Here is a 27,935-nt window from a genome sequence, read left to right on the forward strand (position 1 = left end):
GTGAGGTCAGTGGGGCAGAGGGGAGCCAGGGAGACCTGCTTTCCTTGGAGCCATGGTGTTCCATGAGCTATCTGCCACCTTCCCTGCCCGTCCTTCCCTGAAAAAAGGCTGCTGCATGCCTCCCTAAGAGGTCTCCATCACCTCTCTGCTGGCCACACAGGGCTCTTTCTCACTCACACGTCTGGCATTTCTTCTCCTAGGCTCAAACCCCTCCCATGGCTACCTGCTACCCTGAGGATCAAGTTCAAGTGCCTTAATCGGGCATCGAAGGCCTTTCATTATCGTCACTCTTTCACTTCCAACCTCCAAGGCTCACCTCCCACCTTTCCTCTTCCAAGCAGCCCTCCCTGCATTCTTCCCAGATACAGCCATCGATCCTTCTTTCGGCCTGCTCCAGCCCCTGACCCTCCCTTTAGCCCATCCCTGACCTCACGTGGCTGGGAATGTCTGTGCCCTGCTGTATTCCCCCGCCTGGTCCTGGAAATGAGGCCTCTCTAGATCCCCAGCATCACCCAGGACAGGGCTGGGTCTCCAGGGGATAGCTGGCAACTGAATGAAACCAACCCTGCCCTACCTGTACCTAGAGAGGGCCCACCTGCCACACCCACTGCTTCCTTCCCACCCGTACTCACCCACCTCTATCTTCCCCCTGCACACTGGGTCTCCCACATCACCCCCGAAGCAACAGCCACACAGAGAGCCACCCATCTACAGGGATGGTGAACTGGGGTGAGCAAGCTGAGCCCCATGAGCAGCAGAGCGGCCAGGCAGCAGGGAGCACACAGTGGGCACCTTTGGGGATGACGCGCCCATCCGGGAGCTTGATGTCCTCGGTGCAGCGGCGGGAGACCAGGGTCACGGGTGGGAACTGGCGGAGGCTCTCTTTGATGCACATAGTGGTGAAGGGCAGCAGAGTCAGGTCATCCCTGGGGAGCATGGAATGGGGGTGTGGGTGCTCGAGGCCAGGATCTCAGACTTGCCCCAACTTCTAGCATTTGCAGTTATGCCCTGCTCACACCATTAACCCCGTGGCTGACTCTAAGCAAATCAGAGCAGTGTTAGCGGGCTTCTGGGAGCCCAGCATTAACCCATTAACTGACGAATTGTGCGGAAGTCAGGGCCACTGGAGGAGGTGCCAGGAAAACCCAGGGGGCCCAGGCAGCAGCAATTTACCTGCTTGTGTGGGTCAACTTCAGTATTAAAAACCCACACATCCGCTTCCTTTACTATTATTTACTTAACTAAAGGCCCGATGCACGAAGATTTGTACAAAAATGGGCCTTCCTTCCCCGGGCTACCGGCGCCACCTTCGCTCCGGTGGGAGCCGCCCTTTCACTCCAGCCCAGAGCCGCCTTCCCGCCTTCCCACGCTGCCCAGAGGCCCGGAGCAGGTGGGGCAGTGTGGAACACCTGCGTCATCGCCATGGTGATGACGCAAGCATGCTGCCCTGCCCCCCCGGCTGCTGGGCGCCTGCGTATGCAAATCAACCCACCATCTTTGTTGGGCTAATTTGCATACTCACTCCTGATTGGCTGGTGGGCATTGCAAAGGTACAGTCAATTTGCATCTTACTCTTTTATTTGTGTAGATTTTTTCCTTTGGAATTCAGAGCCCAACATTGGATTAATTATAACTCTTGGTTCATGATCTAGTGGTTTTCTTTACACCAACAGGTTCTCTTTCAAAGAAACTTTACGTCGCTACTTTAAAGGGCAAATGGCATGCCTGGCATAAAACTGTCATAAACATAAGCACCACTGGGAAACCAGAAGGGACTTATTAAGTTCTGGCTAGGCACCATCTCCTGCCCAGTCCTCAGGACCTGGAGCATCTTCTCCCGTTGTTAAAAAGGCAGTTAGTGCCTGGCCAGTGTGGCTCAGTGGTCGAGGGTTGCCCTATGAACTAGGAGACCACGGTTCAACTCCCAGTCGGGGCACATGCCCTGGTTTTGGGCTCCATTCCCAGTAGGGGGCGGTGCAGGAAGCAGACGATCAATGATTCTTTGATCCATTGATGTTTCTATCTCTCTCTCCCTCTTCCATCCTCTCTCTGAAATCAATAAAAAACATATATTTTTTTAAAAGGCAGTTAGCACCTGGCCAGAGTGGCTCAGTTGGTTGAGGGTTGTCCCATGCACTGAAAGGTTACCTGTTCAATTCCTGTTCAGGGCACATACCTGGGTTTCAGGTTTGATCCCCAGTCGGGAAGCGTAATGAAGGCAACTGATCAATGTTTCTCCCTTACATAGATGTTCTTCTCTCTCTCTCTCTCTCTCTCTCTCTCTCTCTCTCTCTCTCCCTCCCTCCCTCCCTCCCTCCCTCCCTCCCTCCCTCCTTCCCTCCCTTCCTACCTCCTTTTCTCTCTCTAAGCATATTCTCAGGTGAGGATTTAAAAAAAAAGCAGTTAGCAAGGTGTTAAAGATCCAATAGCACCCAACTGAGAGTTTCTCCCTGAGTTCCAAATCTGAAAGTTTGCCATTGAACTACTTCCTCACTGTTCAATGCTACTTAATGCTGTGTTTTCTTTGCATCACCCAGAAGCAGCTCTACACAGCACACATAGGAAGTCAATTGGATTATTGTTCCTGATTCTTCACTCTTCCTTGTACTCAGATTACACACCCGTGCCCTGTGCCCTGTGATTCTGCAGTGCCTTCCACCTCGGTGGGTGGAATACATGTCCCAGCCCACTCGTGTTGTGCCTGGCCATATGACTGGCTTTAGGTAATGGAATGTTGAGATGCAAGCAGAGGTTTTAAGTGTCTGGCTCTCAATAGTCATGGAACGAGACTTGACTTAGGGTGGTGAGCACACAATAAAATATACAGGTGATGTATTATAGAATTGTACACCTGAAAGCTATATCATTTTAATAATCAATGCCACCCCAATAAAAATGTTTTGTAGTTGTGTGCCTCTTTGTGCTTCTGAAGTCTACCTTGAGATGGACATGCCCAGAGTAGCTGCTGGTTCGAGGAGAATGAAGCGCTATGTGGAACAGACCTTAGCCCAAACCTCAGTTTAGAAGCAACCCCATTCAACTCAGCATCGCCCAGCAGACCAAAGGTCATATGCAGACAAGAGCAAGAAATACGTGCAGGCGAGAGCAAGAAATAAAATAAATGCTTGCTGTAAACCCCTACGTTTAGAGGCTGCTTGTTATGCAGCATTATTGCAACCATTGCTAACTAAGACACTCCTAAGTAAGAACTCCTACATTATGAGCTAGGCAGATACATTGTTGTCATCCTGTTTTACGGTTAAAGAAATTGAAATTAAATTGGATCTTAAGTGATTGTTCACTTAAGATTGAGGTCAGAAAGTCAGTAAGTGGTAGAGCAGAGAGACCCACACCCAAGACTCAACCTGTCCCCACCACCCCCATGACCCCCGACTGACCACTCCAGCTCCTCCAGCTCCCGGCCTTTCATGACTTCCTGGATCTCTTCCCGGCACTTCTCCTGGTACTCTGGGTACTTGGCCAGGTTAAACAGCACCCACGAGAGCCCACTGGATGTGGTGTCGTGACCTGCAGGCAAATGAGGAGCTGGCATGGAGGCTTCCTGGAGATAGCAGAGATGCTATCTTCAGAAAATGGGGACCCCTCCACCCTCCCCCAGCCTTGCGCCATGTCTTCACCCTCAAACATGAATGTGTCCGCCTCAGCTCGGATGTCCTCATCTGTCAGTTCCTTTCCATCTTCATCCTGGAATGGGCAGCAGACAATGGTCAGCTCAGCCCACTTCATCCCACCTTCTGCATGCTAGGGGCTCCTCCAAAGTCATACATGCTCCCCTCTCTCTCTTAAGCCAAGCTTTAGGAGAAAGGATTCCAAGAACATGGAAGTATGCAGCTTGTCTAAGAAAGATGAAAAGAGTGAAGGAGAGTCAAAGGTGAGGAGAAGAAAGGAGTTTGTGTTTCCTGAGCAGCTCTAGCAACAACAATCTTGTGATCAGGTCATGTGTTCATCCTATATAATAAAGAGCTAATATGCTAATTAGACAGGACAGTGGAATGATCTTCCGGAACAACCTTCTGGAATGACCAGTGAGTGGGGGGTGGGGCCGCGAGGCAACCGGGGCTGCGAAGGCCTACCTTTGCATAAATTTCATGCATCAGGCCTCTAATCTACACTAATAAAAGAGAGATATGCAAATTGACCATAACTCTGTGACACACATCAGCCAATCAGGAGTGAGTATGCAAATTGACCCAACAAATGTGGTGGGTTAATTTGCATATGCAGGCACAGAGTGGTGGGATGCCTGCTATGAGGGGGGTGGAGGGAGCTACAGGAGCGGTGCTCCACCAGGAGCGAGGACTTGCAGGCTCCCAGGCGGCTGGGAGCAAAGCCAGGGGAAGGAAGGCCTATTCTTGCATGAATCTTCATGCAATGGGCCTCTAGTCATGTCATAAATGAGGAAACTGAGGTTCCAAGGGAAGAGTCAGATGACTTAGGTCAAGCATCCATGAAGCATCAGAGTCAGAGTGGAGTCTAGGGCTGTCTGAATCCAGAACCCAGGTGCTGCTCAGAAATTCCACAGACGCTCCACAAATGGGTGACCACCTATCGCTGAAAGTGTCACACATCTTCAAGGTCATGTAAGTGCTGTGGACTGAATTGTGTCTCCCTCCACTCCCACCCTACTTCCCTACTTCCGGAACGCATATCTTCAAGTCCTAACCCTCAAGACCTCAGAATATGAGCGTATTTGGAGATAGGACTTTGCAGAAGTAATTCATTTACAATGGGCTCGTTAGAGTGGGCCCTCATCCAATATTACTGCAGTCCTTATAAGAAGAGATTCGAATACAGACGTGAACAGATGGCAGACCACGTGAACATACAGGAGAAGACAGCCATCTACAAGCCAAGGAGAGAGGCCTCAGAAGAAATCAACCCTGCCGGCGCCTTGATTTCAGACTTCTTATCTCCAAAACGGAGGAGATGAATTTCTGCTGTTTGAGCTACCTCGTGTACAGCACTTTGTTACAGCAGCCCTAGCAAACGAACACAGTAAGTCTTACATGTTTTGCATCTGCCTGCATCCTATGCCCAAGTTAGTTTGGGCATTTATTATTTTAGGCAGTTCGTGCAGCTCACAAGGAGGCCATCCTGGGCAGGGCCCACCCTCCAGGGCCCAGCCTCACCTTGGCCAGGAGCAGCACATCGATGAAATCCAAGGTCTTGCCCTGCTTGGACTTGAGCCAGGCCTCAGCCCCCTGCTGGCGCAGCGCCAGCCGCCGCTCCTGGATGACCTCGGTGGTGAAGCTGTGCACGGTGTCACAGGCCTCACGGAAGCGCCGCCCGTCCGCTGTGCGGTAGTAGATGAAGTCGATGTAGTGGTGCAGGCGATACTGGCGTCGGACCGCCAGCGCACTCAGCTCAATGATGGCTGAGATGTAATCGCTCATCTTCCTGCCAGGGAGGAGAAGGGCCGTGAATGTAGGGCCAAGCGTCCTCTCCCAGCGGGTAAGTGACAAAGAGAGGCCCTGGCCCCAGCCGGTTTGGCTCAGTGGATAGAGCGTCAGCCTGCGGACCGAAGGGTCCTGGGTTCGATTCCGGTCAAGGGCACATGCCTGGGCTTGATCCCCAATAGGGGTGTGCAGAAGGCAGCCAATCAATGATTCTCTCTTATCATTAATGTTTTTATCACTCTCTTCCTCTTCCTCTCTGAAATCAATAAAAATATGTTGGGGGGGGGGGGGGGGAGAGGGGCCCTGGATTAGCTATATTTTCTTGTATTCCTGATGCTCTACCATCTGGGACCTCCCTGACTGGAGAGACATTGCCCCCACACACCCACTAGCCCAGTGGTCGGCAAACTCATGAGTCAACAGAGCCAAATAGCAACAGTACATGGATTCAAATTTCTTTTGAGAGCCAAATTTTTTAAACTTAAACTTCTTCTAACGCCACTTCTTCAAAATAGACTCGCCCAGGCCGTGGTATTTTGTGGAAGAGCCACACTCAAGGGGCCAAAGAGCCGCATGTGGCTCGCGAGCCGCAGTTTGCCGACCACGGCCCTACCCTATTCTTAGAGACTCACCCAAGAGCATGCCTTTCTTTGGGAAACCAACCAATCCATTGTCCCTACTCCAAACTTCACCAGGCTGAGCCCCTACCCTCTGCCTTAACCACCCCATGGCCAAGTCCTGGACAGCGAGGGGCAGCCTTTTGCTCCAGAGCCTGCTGAAATATTCCAAACTAGCCGATCCTAGTGCCTGCATATGCAAATCCATACCCTGCATTTCCCATTTACTCCTAGAAACACCCCCAAAAGGCTTTGCCGTGCTTTCTCCTAGTGCTTCTCCACGTGGCCCTGTTGTAGTGTGGCATTTTCCTCCTCTTGGGGACATCAATGGCAATCATTTTCTGAACTGTTGGGCCTCACCATACCTGAATAAAACTACAATCTGGGTGCGTTTTATTTTTTAAATTTGTGGGGTTTTTTAAAATATATTTTATTGATTTTTTACAGAGAGGAAGGGAGAGGGATATAGAGTTAGAAACATCGATGAGAAACATCGATCAGCTGCCTCCTGCATACCTCCTACTTGGGGATGTGCCCGCAACCAAGGTACATGCCCTTGACCGGAATCGAACCTGGGGCCTTTCAGTCCGCAGGCCGACGTTCAATCCACTGAGCCAAACCGGTTAGGGCTGGGTGCATTTTAAAACAGGCCCAAAGAAGAATGAGGAATTCCAAATGTATGTAACATCACTAAAATTAAATTGCTACAACCCATAGAGTGGGAGAAAATATTTGCAAATCATGTATCTGATGAGGAACTTGTATCTAAACTATTTAAAGAACTCTCAACACTCAATAATAAAAAAGACATACCCCAATTAAAAAAATGGGCAAAAGATATGAATAGACATTTCTCCAGAGAAGATACAAAAATGTCCAATAGGCCCTAACCAGTTTGGCTCAGTGGATAGAGCGTCGGCCTGTGGACTGAAGGGTCCCAGGTTCGATTGTGGTCAAGGGCATGTACCTTGGTTGTGGGCACATTCCCAATAGGAGGTGTGCAGGAGGCAGCTGATCGATGTTTCTCTCTCATCGATGTTTCTAACTCTCTATCCCTCTCCCTTCCTCTCTGTAAAAAATCAATAAAATATATATATTTTTAAAATGTCCAATAAGCTCATGATAAGATATTCAACATAATTAGCCAAGTGTAAATCAAAATCACAATGAGATACCACTTCACCCTGACTAGGATGGCTATAACAAAAAAACAAACAAAAAAAAAAAAAACACAAACAGGTAATCACAAGTATTGGTGAATATATGGAGAAATTAGAGCCCTCATATACTACTGGTGGGATCCTAAAGTGATGGTAAAAACCACTTTAGGAAAAAGTCCAACAGTTCCTCAAAAAAGTTAAACATAGAATTATCATATAACCCAGCAATTCCACTCCTGGGTATATATGCAAGAAAATTAAAGACATATAATCACTCAAAAACTTGTGCACAGCCCTAACCGGTTTGGCTCAGTGGATAGAGCGTCGGCCTGCGGACTGAAAGGTCCCAGGTTCGATTCCGGTCAAGGGCATGTACCTTGGTTGCGGGCACATCCCCAGTGGGATGTGTGCAGGAGGCAGCTGATCGATGTTTCTCCCTCATCGATGTTTCTAATTCTCTATCCCTCTCCCTTCCTCTCTGTAAAAAAAAAAAAAAAAATCAATAAAATATATATTTTTAAAAACTTGTGCACAAATGTTTATAGCAGCATTATTCATAATAGCCAAAAAGTGGAAACAACTCAAATGTCCATCAAAAAATAATCAAATCAACAAAACGTGGTTTTATGCAGTAAGTGGAATATTATTCAGCAATTTAAAAAAATGAATTACTGATACAAATCTGAAAACATTATGGTGAGTAAAAGAACCAGGAACAAAAGTCTGTATAATTCCATCTATGAAGTTTCCATAGTAGACTACTCTGTAGACACGAAAGGAAGATTAGTGATTGTCTGGAGGAGGAGTGGGTTCCGGGAGGTGAGTGCTCAAATGTATAGGGGCAGTTTGATTCACAGTGTGATGGTAGGCGGGATGCCTGGATTTCTTGTTATCTCAGGACTCTGAGTGCTCTAACAGCTGTCCAGTGTTGGCGAATCCAGTGGACTGTATCTCTGTGAAAAACACCATTTACCTTTTTGTTATTCTATTTGAGCAAGTTGGAAATTTAACTAGCTTTCCTATCAACCAAATTTCTGCATTTGAGGCTTAACCTTATTTAAGTGTTAATTGTGGCTTCAAAGAAGCTATGAGTTTTGATTGAGATGACTGTTTTTTAAAAAACTGTTTGGATTTTAATTGTGATACAAAAGTTACATTAACAAATGTATGGTTTTGTACAGACATTATTTCCACTCTGGTGGATAAACTCAATAAAGTCATATCATCCCATAAAATAAAATAAAATAAAATAAAATAAAATAAAATAAAATAAAATAAAATAAAATAAAATAAAATAAAATAAAATATACAGGGTTTCTTTTTGGTGAAAATATTCTAAAATTTATTATGGTTGGATTGTATACTTTCAATGAGTGAATTGTATGGTATGTGAATTACATCTCAGTAAAGCTGTGATTAAAACAATAACAACAGCCCTGGCCAGGTGGCTCAGTTGGTTGGAGCGTCATCCCATACACCAAAGGTTTTGGATTCTATTCCTGGCCAGGGCACATACCTAGGTTGAGGGTTCGATCCCTGGTCTGGGTGCAAACAGGAGGCAACAGATTCATATTTCTCTCACACATTCTCTCTCTCTCTCTCTCTCTCTCTCTCTCTCTCTCTCTCTCTCTCTCTCTCTCTAAAAATCAAGCAAAGCATATCCTCAGGTGAGGACTTAAAAACAAAACAATGACAACAAAATCACTGGGGTGGGGTTTCAAGGAGCTGTCCTTGGTCCTGAAGTGTGCTTGTTTTCATGCACTTTCACAGTCTGTCATTTTTTTGTTTATTTATTTGTTCATGGTTACTGCTTTTTTTCTTTTTCTTTTTTTCTTTTCTTTTCTTTTCTTTTTTTTTTTTTTTTTGGTTACTGCTTTTTTTCCCCACCAACATATAAGTTCCAGAAGATCAAGACCTTATCTATTTTATTGACCACTGTATTTATAGCCTAGTCCAGGAATAGCACATAGTAGGCACTCGGCAAATATTTCTTAGATTAATTAATTAAGTAATTAATTACTAAGGTCATCTCCACCTTACCCAATTGAAACATATCCCTGAAAAGCCCTGAGTAACAAGGTCAGAAGCTTGTTATTGAGGACCTACTATGTGCTACAAACTTGACATTCATTGTGTCCCTTATTCCTTATATCCCTACCTAGATTATAAGCTCCAAATAAATGGTTTTTTGTCTGTTTCCCTACCATATTCCCAGTAGCTAGCATAGTGCCAGGCACATAGTAGGCACACAGTGAATATCTGATGGATGGATGAATGAATGAATGAACGAACGAACGAACGAACGAACCAGGGCAATGGTTATTTTATACTAATTCATTCAACAAATACTCACTGGGCTCTACTGTGTTCCAGGGCAGTGCTATATCATTTTATCCTTAAAGCATCTCTCAGACAGTCAGAGATGGTCATCAAACAAAAAAACAGAGGCTCAGAAAGTGGGGGGATACTTTCCCCAGACCATATAGTCTTCATAGAATAAGGCAAACTAGCATTTACTGAGCACCTATTATGCGCAAAGCCATTGATTCATATTATCTCATTTAATTCCCACACCATGACTATGGGGAAGGAATTGGGATTCTATTGTGGGGGAGGGGATAAGGAAACAGGCTCAGAGAGCTGATGTCAGTTTCCTGGAACCACGCAGCCTGTCTGGCAGAGCACCAGCAGCCCATAGGTGCCTAACACCACCTTTCTCCTCCCACCACCTTGCCCTTAAAGCAGCTGGTTCTGTCTTCCCCAGGTAGGCCACACTCACTCCTGGCAGTTGCTATTGTAGCTGAAGACACATTTCTGAAGACTGTCCAGGGTCATGAGGCTGACATGCTCAAACATATCAAGGGAGACCACTGGACCCTCCGCCAGGCGCCGCCATTTAGCCTGGAAGAGAGAGACAGCAAATGGGCACAAAGAATGCCGACTTAAAGCCTGGCTGACAAGGACCTGGCTGCATGCTCACTACAAGCCCAATACAGATAAAGGAAGGGAGGCTTCCTGGCATCACAGGGCTCCCCCACGAGTTGGAGCCTGACCAGTCTCACTTCCAGGACAGCCTCTTCCCGTGAAACCCTGGGACTCACATGCATGATGTTGGTGCACTGGTTGAATATCTTCATGTAGGGCTTCAGGATGTCAAAGTGGAAGGCGGGGGTCAGCAGGCGGCGGTGCCGGCTCCACTTCTCACCTTTGCTGAGCAGCAGCCCATCCCCTGGGCCCAGAAGACTGAGGTTAGGGGTCTCTCCTATTACTCTGAAACACTCCCCGAAACCTCACGCTCCACCCATCTCTTCCCTGAAGCCCCAGCCTACCCAGTCCCACACTCACCTAGCCAAGGTTTCAGGAAGCCATAGAAAAGGTCATCCTTGGGGGCAATGGCGGCTGTGGAGACAGAGAAGCAATGATGACTCAATACAGAATTCTGACCCTTGACCTCTGTTTCTGACCTCCTTGGGGCTCCTCTCTGGGCTCCAACCTCCCACCTCACCCCTCCAATCCATCCTAACACCTACCCCAGAAAGATCCTTATAACATGCTGACCTGAACATGAGGCTCCCCTGCTCAAACACCTCCCATGGCTCCCTATCGCCCTGGTAAAAAAAGTTCAAGCTCAGGTTAGCATCAAAATCCCTGTCCCATCTTGCCCCTGCGTGCCTCTCCCACCTCATCCTTCAACATCCACTAAATAACCCCACATGCTGTCTCTCACTTCCAAACCTTTGCCCAGGCTGTGCTCCCCATCCAGAATGTCCTTCTCCAACTTCATCCACTTTTCTGCCAGCTCGGGCCATCTGAATTAGATCTTCTATGCTTGCCTCCATCCTTGCCCTCTCCAGCCTATCCTGAACCCTGGCCCCGTGGGGATCTTATCTGACCATGTCCCCTCCTGCACCAGTTTCTCAGCCCATTTTCAAAGCCCTAAGTGAACTACCTCAGTCCAGACCGCTCTCAAAACATCTCTCTCCCCACCCCACCCCCAACACATACTTAATGTTCTAACATCATAAAACTTGTCTCAGCTCCTTGGAAAAAGCTGTGCTCTCCCTCTGCTCTGCTTCTTCCCACCAGATGCCTCTCTGCCGCAAACACTCTTTTCTCATCTTTCTAGTCTCAGCGTGAATGCCGTACCCTCCCCACCAGTCACTCCGGATTGTATCCCTCCAGTAACAATCCCCTTCAGGGGAGGGACCACGTTCATCTCTGATACATTGGTGCTAAATACATTTTTATCGTATGAATGAATCAATCAAAGAATGAATGAATGGATGGATAGATGGATGGATGCATGAATGAATGAATTAATTAGTGAATGGATGAATGAATGGATGGGTAAGTGAGTGAGTGGGTGAATTCCCTGTCTGTATGCTAAACAGATTTGGGACAGAATGGGTAGGGGCCCAGGAAGGAAGTACCTGAAACTCGTGATGTCACCTTTTATCTGAGCTGTGACTCAGCTGCCTACACACACACACTCCCCAGGAATTGGCCAATCATGCACACAGTCATTTGTCCACTCATTCATTCCCCCATTGAACACAGACCTCTTCTGCCACCTTTCTGTGCCCAACCCATGCTGGATGATGCTGGATACCCAGCGATGGCTCAGCTCCACGCCCTGCCTGGAGGAGCTCGGGGTGGGGTGGGTGGCAAAGGGAAGCAGAGGCACGCCATGCAATTATCAAGATGGTAGGAAGTGTGTCATGAGAGAAGGGAGGCACGGAGAAAAGGCTGTTGGAAGTCAAGGCAAGCTCCCTGGAAGAAGAAATATTGGAGAGGAAAGTGGGAGTCTGCTTGTTCTTCTCCTCTCTGGACTCCGGACTCCAGGCTGGGACTCCCAGAAGGCCTTCTGACTCACAGACCTGTCCAATGGTGGTTCTTTTCAAATACCTCCCATGGCTGCCTATCACCCCCAGAGTAAAATACAAGCTCTGTGTCCAGCTCCTAATTTTTTACTTTTCCACACACATCATCTTCACTCCAGACACCCCAAATCACCTGAATTCCCCCAGCACTTTCACACATCTGCACCTTTGCACTAGTAGGATCCTCCACCTGAAATTACTAATCTGGCAAACTCCTATGCATCCTTCAAAGCCCAGTTTCACTAATGCCTCCTCCAGAAGGCTTTCTCCAAACCCTCTCCTCAAGTGAACCCTTGTTTTCCCATCCTTGGTTCCCTCCTCCACTCCAACCCTAACCGCTCAATGCCAGGCTGCCTCCTCCATAAATTTTCCCTCCAGTAAAAAGGGGATGGTAAAGTTACCCTGGAAGAGGTCATATAAGAAAAGCCCCCACACGGTGCCAAGCAGGAAGCTGCATATGATCTGGTTGAGAGCTTGGCCTCTGGGATAGCCAAGTCTGAGTTCAAATCCCAGCCCTGCCATTAACTAGGAATGTAAACTTGGGCATGTTATTACTGTGCCCTCCATGTCCTCACCTGCCAACAGTGAAATAGAACAATCCCGCCTTTGCCTCATTGGTACCCCTATGAAAACTTAATGGGCTACTATGTTATGGCACATAGTAGGTGCTCATTAAATATGTGTGCATGTAAAATGAATAACTAACTGTTGGCTATTTTTATTACTATGATTATAATCATTGGTGTCAAGAACCTGTGAAATGAATATCTGGGTCCCCAGCTCACAGCAGGCCCCAATTAGTAAAAAGTGAATGCATAGCTGCCATGGAAGACAGTTTGGAGGTCCCTTAAATGTTAAACATAGCATTATCATATGACCCCACAACTTTTTTTTCCTGGTAGATACATCTAGGTATCTAGATACATTTATCCAAGAGGAATAAAAATATGTGTCCACACCAAAATTTGTACACATGTGTTCTTACCAGCCTTATTTATAACAGCCAAAAGGTAGAAACAACCCGAATGGTCAACAAATTGTGGTATATTCATACAATGGACTGTTACTCAGCCTTAGAAAAGGAATGAAGTCCTGATCATTGCTGATCAATGGGAATGAACTTCAAAAACATTGTGCTGAGTGAAAGAATTCAGTCACAAAAGACCACATGCTGTCTAATTCCTTTCCTGTGATACAGCCAGAACAGGAAAATCCATAGAGACGGAAAGTAGATTAATATTTACCAGGAGATGAGGAGAGGGGGAAATGGTAAGTGATTACTTAATGGGTGCAGGGTGTTTTACGGGCTCATGAAAAAATTTTGAAACTAGAGAGTCGATGGATGGTTGCACAACATTGTGAGCACACTAATTATCTTACACTCTTAAACTGTACACTTCAAAATGGTTAATTATATGTTATGTGAATTCCATCTCAATAAAAAAATGAATGTATCAAACCAAACTATAATTATATGCCTATATATCATGCCTTGTCCTCTGTAAAGCATTTTCACCTACTTTGTCACATTAATGCTCTCTAACCCAAATGCCCATTAGGAGATAAAAAAAACAAAAAACAAACACAGAGCGTCCAAGAGGACTCACGCCTTCCTCAGGGCCCATCAGCTGTGCTGGTTTAAGCTCAGAGCAGTGAGACCCCCAAGGAGGCCCCAGAGGGAGATGGAGTCTGAGATTAGGGTCAGACCTGTCCCATCCCAGATGGGTAGGCATGGACAGGCAGGGGCACCCTGAGGCCAGGCCCCATCCACCCTCCTCAACCTGAAGTCCCCATCCTGCTCCTCTGGTGGGGGGGCGTGAATATCCTGCCTGTCCTGAGGAGGGATGGGGGGAGGAAGAGGCTTCAGCATTTACTTAGTGCCAAGCTCATGGGGGAGACGTGGAGGGGGCGGGGCGGGACTCTACTTCCTGATCTACTTGGAGTCTCAAACCATGCAGGATGAAATTTAGGAAACTAATGCTCTGAGGAGTAGAGGGAAGGGGGGCGGGTCAGAAGGAGAAAAGGAAGAGGCAAGGAGAGAAAGAAAAAAAAAAGTATATTAAAAAGACAGAAGAGCCCTAGCTGGTTTGGCTCAGTGGATAGAGCGTCAGCCTGCGGACTGAAGGGTCCCAGGTTCGATTCCAGTCAAGGGCACATGCCTGGGTTGCAGGCTTGATCCCCATTAGGGGACGTGCAGGAGGCAGCTGATCAATGATTCTCTCTCATCACTGATGTTTCTATCTCTCTTTCCCTCTCCCTTCCTCTCTGATATCAATAAAGATATATATTTTAAAAAAAAGACAGAAGAGAAGAAACCCTTAGTAGCACCTACCTACATTATATTTTTGAGTCTTCACAACAGCCCCATTTTACAGATCAGAAACTGAGGCCCTGAGAGCCTGGATGGATTTCTGGGCCACACAGCAAGTGTGTGCTCCAGTCAGGATTGGAACCTGCCCACCCAAGGCCTGGCCCCGAGGCTCTTCCCAAACGCAGTGCCCATCCCTTGGAAGAGTCACCTCTCCCAGGGCCTCAGTTCCTCCTCTGTGCCACGGGGATGGTCACCCCTCACAAACACAACAATGGGGATGTAAAGGCACGGAGCGGGCATCACTGGGTCGAAGGATGACAGCCCCTCACGCTTTCATGGCTCCTGGTGGCGGCCTTGAAGGCAGTCTCCAGATGTAGGTTTGCAGAGGCCCAAGCTGAGGCAAGAGATCCTGAACCTCCTGGGACTCTTTCTTTCTCACCCCCGTTCTCTCAACTGTCCCCTGATGCTTTTGAAGGTGCCCAGCTACATGTGAGACCACGCTGAAGATAGAGACAGACACACTCAACCCTAAACAGTTTGGACTGAGAATGGGAAAGTCCTGGAGGGAGGGGTATGGTCTGCTGGGGAGTTGGGGAAACCTTCCAGGAAAGGAGGGGGTGGTCATTGGAACTGGGTGTTGAAGGCAGAGCAAGAGCTTACCACGCACACTTGGGAGTCCTACACAATGGGGTAGGTGTGGATTGCAGAAGAAACAATCCTTCTAGATCTCTCTCTCCGCCAGTCAGCGTCAGCCCAAGTGAAGAAAGCAGGCTATAGGTTGGGATAGTCAGAACCCAAATGATGGGAGTGCCATTAGAATTAAGCAACAATCGGTTAACAAAATCTTGGGCAAACAACTACTTATCCAAACATGTTTGGTTCTGACTTCCCAGTGGATGGGCATTCTCTCAAAGTTCCTGGGACTCCATTAGCCATACCTTTTCCCATGCTATTCCCACTCTTTGTATTGCCATTTCTGCTTTGGTGAACTCCTATTCATTCTTCAAAGCCCTACTCAAATGACCCTTATTCTGGATGGACTCTGGGAGTTGAGGGTTTACACATCATTCAGAGGCCCAGCCCACCTACCTGAGGCGCCCACCAGGGGTTTGATGTAATCAGGGTGCACCAGAACCACCAGTGGCAAGACAGGTCCCATCCACACCAAGACCACATGATGCATGTTGTCCAGCACCTTCTTCTCATCCTGGAGGCCCATCTCATTTGGGAGATACTGTGGGGGTGGTAGGAAAGGATAGTGAGGAGGTGTCCAGCCCCAGCTTTTGCCAGTCCTTCCCCGCTGCCGCCTCCCTGCCCCCAAAACAAGCCGAGCAGGGCTACATGACTGCAGACCGTGGGCTGCACCTCGCTGAGCCTCCACTTCCTCATCTGAAAAGTGGGGGAGAACCAACTCTGTGGGAGGACAGTTGAGAAAATTCATGAAATCACAAAGCACCAGAACCCCAACACGGGGCCTGACACACAGCTGATGTTCAAGAAATAAAACAGGGACAGTAAACACATTCATGATGGTGGTTGGTATTTATCAAGTTTTTGCTCTGTTAGTAATAAAATAGTACTAGTATTGTCATATTTAACACATGCGTGTGCTTGCCATGTTGGGCGCTGTTTGGGGCATGTTTCATAGATGTATACATTCAACCCACACAAGAAGAACCCAGTGACAGAATTGCTACTATTTCCCCATTTTGCTTTATCTGAAGTTGCAGGTAAGTGACTGTCCTGGCTTGGCCTCCCCAGAAACAGGTCCCGAGACAAGAGTTCTAGGGCAAGTAGTTGATTTGGGAGATCCCAAAAAAAAACAAGGGGAAGTGGGGAAGTGACAGAGTGAGGGAAGGGAGTCAGTAAAGAAAAAGTTGTCAAGAAAGTAACCACCATGGGCAACCAGGGCTCGGTGCCACGAGGCACCTCTGCGGGACACGCATCTCAGAGTCAACCCACCAACTCACACAGTCCCATCGTCACTGGCTGAGAGCCCGCCCGGGGCTTGAACTCTCAGGCTCGCAGTACACACAGCAGAGTGGGCTCCTGCTGCTGGAAAAAGCCCTCGAACACAGGTGCTGGCCGCCGGAAGTCAGGCCATTGCACCCAGGAATGGGCCCAGGGGATATGTACAGGCCCTGGCACCCTCTGCCATTATGGCCAAGCCAGGATTTGAACACAGGCCACCCAGCTACCACACGCCCGCTCTGAACCAACGTGCTCTATGAAACAGAAACACTTCAGGCTCATTGTCAGACGCATCTGAACTCAAATCCGCCCTCAGCCACTGGGAGACCTTGGGCAAGCCACTTAACCTCTCTGAGCCACAAAGATGGAGTCCATAACATAGGGCAGATCCATCCTTAATTCACAGGCTGTGGGAATTAGGGGAGAGCTCAGATCCGAAGGGGTCTAACCCAGTGCCTGGCCAGTGGTAAGGCCCAGCAATTACAGAATGAATAAATGAACAAAATGACTCCTCTCTGGCTCCTATGTCTCCTTCTCTATCAGGATCAGCCTTGAGACTGTTCACACCCTTGAGACTGGCCTCACCCAGGTCTCATGGCCCGGGGAGGGTGGCTGGGTCCACGAGGTCAAGGCTGGACTTCAGAACCCGCCCTAGTCAACTGCCCAGGGTGCCAGGGCCTGACTATTACCTATAGGACCACCATCCAAACCAGAGGAGTAAGGGCATTGGATATTCGGCATGAAAGATGAGTAGAAGTTCATCTAACAGAAAATTATATTCGGGGCAGAGGGCACAGTTTCAACGAAGGCCATGAATGGTGGAAGTGGGAGTCTTGTTACAGGAAAAGGAAGTCATTCCATGGGATTGGAGGGGGTTGGTGGACCAGGTGAGAGGGTATGAGTTGGAGTAGAGAGGGCCTTGAACACCTTCAGACAGCAGTGGGGAGCCATGGAGAGTGTGTGAGCAGGGGAGGGACATGGTGGACTCAAGAATCCTTCTAGAGACAGGATGGGGGGTGGACTGAAGAAGTGAGACTGGAGCAGGGGTCCAGGGAGGAGGCTGGACCATGGTCCAACAGGGGAGCAGGAGGCCAGAGCAGAAGTGAGGATGGAAGAGAGGGATGGGATTCAGGCCCAAACAGGCAAAACCTGACAAGTGCTGGCCCCAGGGGGATAATCCCAAAACATTAACTAAATAAATGTCCTTTGTCCTATTGAGTGGAAATGCATCTCCCACTTCCTTCTTCTGAGACACTCCCTCTAAGCAGTATCTAAAATATTTCTAGATATGTCTGTCCTTGCAGGACCCAGAAGTTGAGCTCATACATCCACCACTGCGTAGCCGGTTCTGTGCCAAGTCTGCCCCAGAGATGACTGCAGGAATCATCAAAACAATCCCATGAGGCTGTTAGGCATGATCACAGTCCTTGCAATACAGATGGGGAAACTGAGGTCTGGAGGGTGAAGGAGCTTGCTCAAGGTCACACAGGTAGTAGGTAGTAGATGAGGGCATCTGGTCCATACTACCTCTCCCAAGTTCACTTCCACACTCAGCGTGGGGCCTCGGAGCCCTCAGGAGTCTGGTTTTCTCTCCCTTGGCCTGCGAAGCCCTTCTAGAAAAGTCCGGCCTTTCTTACCCAGAAAATAGAGGTAGCCGAGGAAGAGAGCTAAGAGCAGGTGTGTTGGAGCCAGATAGCTGGGTTTGAACTCCGGCTCTGCCATTCACAAGCTGTGTGACCTAGAGCCGGTCACTTAAGCTCTCTGAGCCTCAGTATTTTCAGGTGCAGAATGAGCATAGTAATGGGACCTACCTCCTAGGATTGTCCAGAAGACTAAAGGAGTAAACATTTATAAATCGCCTGGTATAATACTTGGCACATACATGTGAAATAAGAAATAAAATGTGCCCTGGCTGCGTGGCTCAGTTAATTGGAGTGTCATCCCAAAGCACCGAAAGGTTGCGGGTTCTATCCCTAGTCAATTCCCAAACACCAAAAGGTTGCGGGTTTGATCAAGTATGGAAAGCAGCCAATTGATGTTTCTCTCTCACATCCATGTTTCTCTCTCTCTCTCTCTCTCTCTCTCTCTCTCTCAAATCAAATTTTTAAAGAATCTTTTTGTTCAATTTATTGATTTTTAGAGAGAGAGGAAGGGAGAGGGAGACTGAGAAACATCGATATGAGAGCAAAATATCAGAGCTAAACATTGATCAGATGCCTCCTGCACACCACGTGCTAAGGATCCAGCCTGCAACCTGGGTATGTGTCCTGACCAGGAATCAAACTGGCAACCTTTTGGTACACTGGACGATGCCCAACCAACTGAGCCACACTGGCCAGGGCTCTCTAAAATCAAATTTTTACAAAATATATATCTTCAGGTGAGGATCAAGAAAGAAAGAAATGAAATGAAATGCAAGGAAATGGTTGGCGCCATGACCTGGGACTACAGCATTAAACGGAGATAAAGTATGAAACCAAGTTGGGGTTGGGGATGGAGCAACAAAATCTACAGGACCATGCCCCCCTCATCCCCCACCAGGGTCCTAGAATCTGATGAACTTCACAGTCATTGGTACTTGTATTCTAAATATTATTTCTTACTAGAGGCCCGGTGCACGAAATTTGTGCACGGGGAGGAGGGGAGCGGGGGGGGGGGGGGGACCCTCAGCCCAGCCTGCACCCTCTCCAATCTGGGACCCCTCGGGGGATGTCCTGTGGGATCGGGCCTAAATTGGCAGTCAGACATCCCTCTCCCAACCGCTCGCCTGCCTGCCTGCCTGATTGCCCCTAACCACTCCGATGCCAGCCTGATCAATGCCTAACTACTCCCCTGCTGGCCCGATTGCCCCCAACTGCCCTCCCCTGCCAGCCTGGTCGCCCCTAACTGCTCTCCCCTGCAGGCCCGGTCCCCCCCAACTGCCTTCCCATGCCGGCCTGGTCACCCCTAACTGCCCTCCCCTGCTGGCCTGATCACCCTCAACTACCCTCCCCTGCTGGCCCGATCGCCCCCAACTGCCCTCCCCTGCTGGCCTGATTGCCCCCAACTGCCCTCCCATGCAGGCCATCTTGTGGTGGCCATCTTTGATCACATGGGGGTGGCCATCTTGTGCAAGGGTGTGAGGGTCAATTTGCATATTACCTCTTTATTATATAGGATTATATCATAAAATATAACCTATATCATATGAAGGGTCAGCAATAGCCTGGAATTACAGAGAAAACTTTGCAGTAAGCTCTGCCCCATCCCAGCCATGTGACCTTGGGCAAACTGCTTGCCCTTTCTGAGCCTCAGTCTCACATCCTGGCTCCAACCAGTGTCTTGGGGGGATGAGGGAAGCCAGCAGTCCATCAGGCTCCCTGAGTGCATGGGCTCTGCCCGGCCCTGGCCGCCCAGCCCACACACACCATGCCCAGGTGGCCCAGCAGCCAGTTGCGCCGGGGCGGCTGGGGGAAGCAGCGCAGCCGGCGGCAGGTGACGTAGAAGTGCCAGCAGAGCCGCAGGAGCCGCAGCAGCAGGTGGAAGAGGAAGAAGAGCAGGGAGAGGAGGAGCGCAGACACGGCATACAGGCGGAAGGCGGTCTTCTCCAGTCCCAGAAGGCGCAGCACATGTTCCGTGATGGGCAGCATCCTGGGGGGAACACGTGGGGTAGGGGTCAGTGCAGATGGAAACCGCCCTCCAGCCACCTATATGCCATAGGCACATGCACAGTGACCTGTGGAGTCAAGCATAGTGTGCCTGGCACGCAGCAGGTGCGCAATACATGTGAGTTCCAGATGCCAAGAGTACATCTCTCTCCTGCCCTCAGCAGCGGTCTCCACCAGCTGGCCAGATGGATGCACCACATGCCCTCAGCCTTGACTTTGCAGGACATCCCTCCTGACTTCTCTGCCCCCGCGGCTGGTCAGAGTGCTGGAAAAGTAAGACACGCCCTCCGCCAAAGCAGCTCTCATCAATGAGGGTGAGCGCTGCTAGATAAAGACTCCAGCGCCTTCTCGCCTTGGGTGCAAAGACCCTGAGGTGTGGGTTCCTCATGCACCACCAATGGGATTAAACTCCAGCTGGCCACAATAGAGACTTTCTCTATGAAATGCCCCACTTCCTTCTTTCTCCTCCCCCTCCCCCTCTTCCGCCACCTTCACCTTCTCCCTCTTTAAATTGAGGTAAGTGTCACACGACATAGAAGGAACCATTTTAAAGTTCACAGTTCAGCAGCACCTAGTACGTTCACACTGTTGTGCAACCATCACCTCTATCTCGTCCCAAAATGTTTTCATCACCCCAAAAGGGAACCCCGTCCCCATGAGCAGTCACTCCCCATCCCACCCCATCCCCTACAGCCCCTGGCAACCACTAATCTACTTGCTGTCTTTGTGTATTTACCTGTTCTGGACATTTCATATCAATGGGATCATACCACACGTGACCTTCCCTGTTTGGCTTCTTTGACTCGGCATGATGTTCTCGAGGTTCATCCACGTTGTGACATGTGCCAGTGCTTTATTTCTTCTGCTGAGTGACATTCCATTGTAAGGGTATATCACAATTTGTTTATTCATTCATCTGTTGATGGACATCTTAGATGTCTCCACCTTTTGCCTATTGGGACATGTGCTGCTATGCATCTGTGTGGACATGTATTTGTTTGAGTCCCTGTTTTCAATTCTTTCAGGTTCACATCCTTCTTGCCTACCGGCTTTTCCTGGGATCACTTCCCAGATAAACTGTTTGCACTCAAATCCCTGATTTAGGGTCAGCTTCTGAGGGAACCAACCAAAACAAGATGGGTGGGTAACAATAATAATAACTCAGTGACCAGACAGGGTGCCCTTACTGCACGCTGTGCACCACGCTCAGGGGTGTGCATGCCTTGTCTCGTGGAATCTTAAATCAGTCCCTAGAGGGAGGCACCATCATTGCCTCCATTTTATTTTCTTTAAGAAGCAAAACATGTTTTATTGATTTCAGAGAGAGGGAGAGGGAGAAAGAGATAGAAACATGAATGATGAGAAAGAATCATTGATTGGCTGCCTCCTGCACACCCCACACTGGGGATTGAGCCTGAAACCCAAGCATGTGCCCTGACCCAGATCGAACTGTGACCTCCTGGTTCATGGGTCAACGCTCAACCACTGAGCTACACCAGCCAGGCTCATTCTCTCTATTTTCCAGGCAACTAAAGGTCAGTTGCCCCAGCTCAAGGGAGACAAGAGCTGGCCCCAGAAGACCCCATCAGAGATCAACCTCAATCACCCTCACAGGGAGAGCCCATTGAGCTCAGGCAATGCCAAGGAGATTCCTGAGAGGGTGGGTCCTGTCCTCACCTCTTCTTTCTACCCAGTCCTACCAGACAAGGGTTCCCTCTATGCTCCTACTTCCTCCGGCAACACAGATGAAGAAACCCTGCCCTTCAGGTCCCCACCTGAGCCTCAATCCCCGCCCCCCGCACCCTTGGGGCTCAGACTCACAGGCTCTTCCACCTGCTGATGTCCGGCCACATCAACCATGCAGAAAACATGAAGTTTCTGTTGGTCACTGCCTCCTGGGAAAAGATCTGGGTAGATCATCACCAGATTTGGAGAGGCCCACTGGGATGGTCTGACTTAAAATGATGATGACACGAACTCTTATTAGGATGGCTACTATCCAAAACAGAAAATAACTAGTGCTGGCAAGGGTGCAGAGGGACCGAAACGCATGTGTATTGCCGGTGGGAATGTAAAATAGTACAGCCAGGCGGTGGGAAACAGTATGGAAGTTCCTCAAAAGAAATGAAACGGAATTGCCATATGTTCCAGCAATCCCATTTCTGGGTGGATCTCTAAAAGAAGTAAAAGTAGGGGCTCAGATATGTGTGCATTCATGTCCACAGCAGCCTTCTTCACAATGGCCAAAAGGCGGAAGCCGCCCAAGTCTCCATAGAAGGATGAATGGATAAACAAAATGGGGTACATCTCTACAATGGAATATCACTCAGCCCTGAAAAGTAAATTCTGACACGTATTACAACATGAATGAACCTCGAGGACATTGTGTTAAATGAAATAAGCCAGTCACACCAAAAAACAGATACTGTGAGGTCCACTTCCATGAGGTCCTGAGAGTAATCACATTCCTAGAGACAGAAAGTAGAAGGGTGGGTGCCAGGGGCTGGGGGCCGGGGAGGGATGGGGAATTAATGTTTCATGGGAACAGTTTTAGTCTAGGAAGATGAAAAGGTTCTGGAGATGAATGGTTGCACAGTAATATGAATGTACTTCATGGCACTGAACTGTACCCTTAAAATGGTTAAGGTAGTAAAATTTACTAAGTAAATGTTATGTGTATTTTACCACAATTTAAACTCTTTAAAAAAAAATACAGACAGCCTGGTATAGGGGCTCTGCCCCTTAAAATGTCCAGGTAGGGGATGGGTGGGGTGTAGGCAACCCCCCAAAATGAAGCACAGAGAACTCCAAGTCACAAGCCCCAGGCAGAGGCTCGGACTTGGGGACACTGACGTGCGATTGGGCTGCCTTTCGCTGCCTCTCGCAGGGGCAGCTCCAGGCCACACGCTCGACAGGAAGTAGCCGTGGGGATTTGTTTCTTTACCAATTTAACGGTGGATAATGACTCTCCCAGCGATGCCAAGAAGCCAGGGAGTGAGGACTACGGAGCCTTGTGACCTTCCTCTGAATGCTTCCACGTGCCAGCCCTTCCCCAAGCGCTCTGCAAGCGTTCCTCCAGCGTTCAGCTGGCAAATCATTTTGGAGCCCCTGCTCTGTGTGTGACTGTTCTGGGCACCGAGGAGATAAAGGTGAGGCAAAGAAATATATAAAAAAGTGTTTTGAGGACCCACGTGAAGTTTCTCATGGTGGCTGCCTCTGGACGGGGTCTGGAAGAACCGGCGGCAGGAGTGACAGGGAGTCTTAACTTTCCCTCTTCGTTTTCAGGGACTTTTTGATTTTCTATCCCATGAGCACATATTGCCCATTCAAAAACGTTCATAACAGGAAATTGTAGGGAGTTGAAAGGGTGTGTTGGAACTCTATACTTCTTACGTATTTTTCTGTAAATCTAAAATATCTCTTAAAAAATAAAGTCTAGCCCTGACCGGTTTGGCTCAGTGGATAGAGCGTCAGCCTGTGGACCGAAGGGTCCCAGGTTCGATTCCAGTCAAGGGCATGTACCCTGGTTACAGGCACATCCCCAGTAGGGGGTGTGCAGGAGGCAGCTGATCGATGTTTCTCTCTCATTGATGTTTCTAACTCTCTCTCCCTTCCTCTCTGTAAAAAATCAATAAAATATATATTTTTAAAAACGTCTATTTTAAAATTAAGTAGTCGAAATAAATGAAAATATGAGTTAAGATGCTTTCACTGGCAGGGAGGAGCATGTTTGGGTCGCCGGCAGGTTTCCCTCTCTTGGTCTGGGTCTGGTGACATGTGTGGTTTCAATCTGAGAAAACTCCTGAACAGTCCAGTTCTGGAATGTGCACTTTCCTGTGTGTACATTGCACTTCAACTTAAAAGAAAAGAAAATGAAAAGTTGTTTGGTTTTTACTCAAACCAGCCTAGGTTCAAAATCATGGCTCAGCTCATCCCCCATAAAGCAGCCTTGAGTGGGTCGCGTCCCCACTCTCAGCGTCCACTGACCAATCTGGAACATGGGTTACAACCAGCAGGACCTCCCTGTGAAGGTTGTCTAGGACACTTCAGTGAGGTGAGGCTTAGCGGGCAGCATGCAAAAGCTTAGCCACTGTGCCTATTCCTGCTGTTACTATTTTTCTAGAAGTGAGAGACACTCCAAGCTGGCACATCGGGTGCTGCGGGAGGCTGGCATACCCACTCCTCTCTGCACCAGCCCTCAAGCTCATCCCAGACCCAGGCAGGGCACCCAGCAGCCCTGCCCTGGCCCAGGCAGCCCCGCCTGTCCTGCTCAGGCCCCGAGTTATCTGGAGATGGAGGTGCCAGTGGCTCCAAGGCCCACGCCCATGGAGCTCTGGTTTGTCAGGTTAGCCCAGCCGCCAGTCGAGGACTTGTCCTACAAGGTGTGTGGGCTCCTAGGAAGGAATTCAGGACAGAGACCCTGACCTACCGGGAACCGTCTCTCTGCCTCTCCTTGAAGCACAGGCGCTGGGGCTCGCTGGCAGCCTGACAGCCAAGCGCATGACGCTGGCCCCACTACCCCACGCCCCGGCTCTGTTCTCCACTCCCCCATTCTGACGTATGGCACCTCTGTGACCCCCTCTTTGCCAAAGGGCTGCCCCACCCAAGACTCATACTCTCCCAAAGTGCCAGGCCCCAGAAGGCCTGACTGAGAGAGAGCTTACCCCCTATTTCTGAGGTTCTGAGAAAGAACTTCAGGGGCAGTTCTGAGGGCAAGGTCAAGGGGACAAATTGGCGTGGGGAGGGGGGCATCTCGCTGCAGCTTTGGGCACCCTGTAGGAGATCTTGGGCAGAGGAAGAAGTGTTAAAGCCACCAGTAATAACCTAGATCAGTGATGGGCAACCTTTTGAGCTTGGTGTGTCAAACTTCGCCAAAAAACTGAGCATAACTCGGGTAGTGTGTCACTTTGAGGAAAAAACATTATTTCGCAAATGTTTCATCCTCAGGAGCAGCAAATGTTTCATCCTTGGCATGCGGCCCCCTCAGCGGCCGCGTGTCATCAGAAATGGCTACGCGTGTCAGTGATGACACGCGTGTCATAGGTTCGCCATCACTGACCTAGATCATCCCAGGGCTGCAATGGTCTGTGAGCACCATGCGGAGCAAGTGTGGCCACGCTTACATGCGAGACGCAGAAAGAATTCTATAAACCTCTGCTGTGTGACCTCAGGCGAGTGTCTATACCACCCTGAGCCTCAATTTCCTCCTCAGGAACCCTATTACCCACTTCGTGAAGCTGTTACGACAACCCAGCATGTTTAATGTGCTCAGCTTGGTGCTTAGCACACAGGAAGCCCTTGATCAAAGCTCTCATTGCTGTTAGCCCCACTGTCGCATTCAGTATTGATACCCGGCCACCTGATATTCCTAGAGCAGGGCCCAAGGCTTGCCGGAGCGGAGAGAGAGGGTCCCATTTTGTGAATGACTCCTGTGTCATCCAAGCCCCTCTGCAGATACCTCCTCAGGTCACCACCCGCTGCCAGGCCGGAGCTAAGGTTACCACTTAGAAACCCAAGCCGGGCCCTACAGACAGAGAGGCGGGGGGCCATTGGAAAGTGCCCAGGATGTTGGGGTCACACAAGGCTGGTTGGTTCAAATCCCAGCTCACCCACTGTCGCTCTGTCTTCCTCCCACCTTCAGCCTGATACTCCCCAGCTGGTGGGCCTCCGCCGCCTTGCCTGGTCCCGGAACAGCTAGCTACCGCCCGGTGCAAGGGCTGAGAGGCTGGCCCCGGGGACAACGGAGAGCATCGCGTCACCAGCATCCAACAAACGTCAGCTAGGATCCACCGCAGGACCTCACACAACCCTCACAGCTACCTCTGGGGGCCCAGGCGGGCACCCTGTTTTCACACAGGGGCACCCAGCGGTGCTGTGCCTGCTGTGGGTGGGCAGTCTGTCGGTGGGACGCACAGCCTCCCTTTGAAGACAGTGAAATCCCACGGATGCCCATCAGCGCTCAGGAGGCGGCACAGGGCAGAGCGTGGGTGGGTCTGAGGTGTCCTGATTGGGGGGCAGAGTGGGGTGGGTCTTCTTGAGGCCCCTGCCCACCTCGGACACCCAGAAAGGATGCACCCCGGACTCCTCGGCGGGCACAGAACAACCTGCGCTCGAAAGTAGTCACCGTCTGGGGCACACCATACCGCCCCCCGCCCCCAACCTGAGTGTCCCGGACTCGCAGCTCCGGCCTGAGTCCCGGGATCCGCGAGGCCGCCGCGCATACCCTCGCACCCGCCCCGTCAGCCCGGGAGCCGCGGCGCCCCGGGTTCCAGCGCAGGGCGCGTTCCGGTTACGCCCCCCCACACCCCGCACCCTTCCGTCGGCACTCACCCCTCGGGTCTCGGCCTCGGGCCCTCAATCCGGAATCGCCGGCGTCGCCACCTCGGGTCTGACCGCACCGTCCCGCGGCCGGCCCTTTAACTCCGCCCGGCCGCCCCGCCAGGCCCGCCCCGGCCCGCCCCGGCCCGCCCCCGGCCTCGCCGGCTTCGGGGCGGGGACCTAGGCGCGGCCCCCGGGGACTGAGAGAACAGGAGAGACAGAGTCAGGGAGGCATGGAGAGTGACAGGAAGCGAAGACTGAGCTGGAGAGATGGAGAAAGACGCAGAGAGACAGCGAAAGAGACATGCGGACGTCCAGACAAAGACTGGGACACCCCGAAACCGCCAGCGCTCAGGCCCCTTGCCCCCCTGCTCCTGCCGGGCTCCTTCTCCTCCCATCCTCCCTCAACACCCTCCTCCCATTCCAGCACTCATGGCCCCCACTTCAGGGCCTGCTCCCAAGCTTGGACAGGGCTCCCTAAGTCAGCACCCCTGATCCCCAGAAGCCCCCAGGAGCCTCCTCTGTGGCCACCAGGAATCCCAGAGTCCACCAACCTTTGGGAGCCAGCCCCTCGGCTCCCTCTGGATCCTGGGTCCACCCCACTCCCCTGGGCTCTGCAGCTCTCCCTCCAGGTAAACCTCTGGCCTCAGCAAGCAGCACCAGACTCGGGTTCGGCTCCTCCCACCCCACCCTCCCAAGGCCAGGCACCTTGACCCTCCCTGGATCCTATTGTTACCTTTGGCCAGCCCATCTGCTCCAGGTGTGTCCAGACGGGGTCAGCCCCACCTCCGGATGTGAGACAGAGATACCATTCTTGGGTCGGTGGGTGGGTGGGTGGGTGGCTGACCTGGGCAAGTGGGCAGGCAGATGGGAGGACTCACAGCTCCTCAGACGCTCCACCGTCTCCTCAGGGCCCAGCAAACCAGAGGCCCAGAAAATATCTGTCAAAGGCAAGGGGGGCGGGGGGAGGGGGGGTGGAAAGGGGGGCAGGAGACAGCCACAGGAGACTAGAAAGAGCAAAGGCTCCAACTATTATTGCCAACCCATCTGGGGAAACTGAGGCACAGGCTGCAGGCTCAAGGAGAGGTGTGACTGTCTGGGTTCAGGCAGGGGCCAGGTCAAACACTGAGGAGCCTGAAGCTATGAGAAAACAAAGAGTTCAAAAGTTAAAACCCTAAAAAGCTGAAGGAAGAAAGTGCAGATATTTTCCTCAGGATGGCTATTCCAAAGTCCCTTGATTTATCAAAAATAAATTCTGGCCCTAACCGGTTTGGCTCAGTGGATAGAGCGTCGGCCTGCGGGCTGAAAGGTCCCGGGTTCGATTCCGGTCAAGGGCATGTACCTTGGTTGCGGGCACATCCCCAGTGGGGAGTGTGCAGGAGGCAGCTGATCGATGTTTCTCTCTCATCGATGTTTCTAACTCTCTATCCCTCCCCCTTCCTCTCTGTAAAAAATCAATAAAATATATATTTTTTTAAATAAAATGAGTAAATAAATTCTGGATGCAGTTACAGACTTAGTGCCTGGCAGGTGAGCCAACCAGGTGGGAGGTCTGGCCTTGGGGCTGGTTAGCTTGGTGGATGGGGCCAAGAGGTGAAGCAAGTTCCAAGCAGT

General features: G+C 50.1%; 1 protein-coding gene across 2 annotated transcripts in view; it reads right to left on the bottom strand.

Moving 5' to 3' along the window:
- CYP4F22 (cytochrome P450 family 4 subfamily F member 22) overlaps positions 1-26,405 on the bottom strand; it is a 28,341-nt gene extending 1,936 nt beyond the window's left edge. The window contains exons 1-10 of one of the 2 annotated variants that reach the window (XM_079770623.1): positions 26,334-26,405; positions 19,764-19,986; positions 15,475-15,619; positions 10,540-10,593; positions 10,296-10,423; positions 9,974-10,095; positions 5,151-5,418; positions 3,639-3,705; positions 3,399-3,528; positions 793-926 (exon numbers count right to left, since the gene is read on the bottom strand). In XM_079770623.1, the coding sequence (XP_079626749.1) occupies positions 793-926; positions 3,399-3,528; positions 3,639-3,705; positions 5,151-5,418; positions 9,974-10,095; positions 10,296-10,423; positions 10,540-10,593; positions 15,475-15,619; positions 19,764-19,985 (1,270 nt within the window). In that variant the 5' untranslated portion in view covers position 19,986; positions 26,334-26,405. Of the gene's footprint in view, positions 1-792; positions 927-3,398; positions 3,529-3,638; positions 3,706-5,150; positions 5,419-9,973; positions 10,096-10,295; positions 10,424-10,539; positions 10,594-15,474; positions 15,620-19,763; positions 19,987-20,739; positions 20,859-26,333 lie in introns of those variants that run through there. The other variant, XM_079770624.1, reaches the window with a different exon arrangement.
- Positions 26,406-27,935: the final 1,530 nt, after the last annotated feature.

This window comes from Cnephaeus nilssonii (genome assembly GCF_951640355.1).
Source record: "Cnephaeus nilssonii genome assembly, chromosome: 5".
Lineage (NCBI taxonomy): Eukaryota > Metazoa > Chordata > Mammalia > Chiroptera > Vespertilionidae > Cnephaeus > Cnephaeus nilssonii.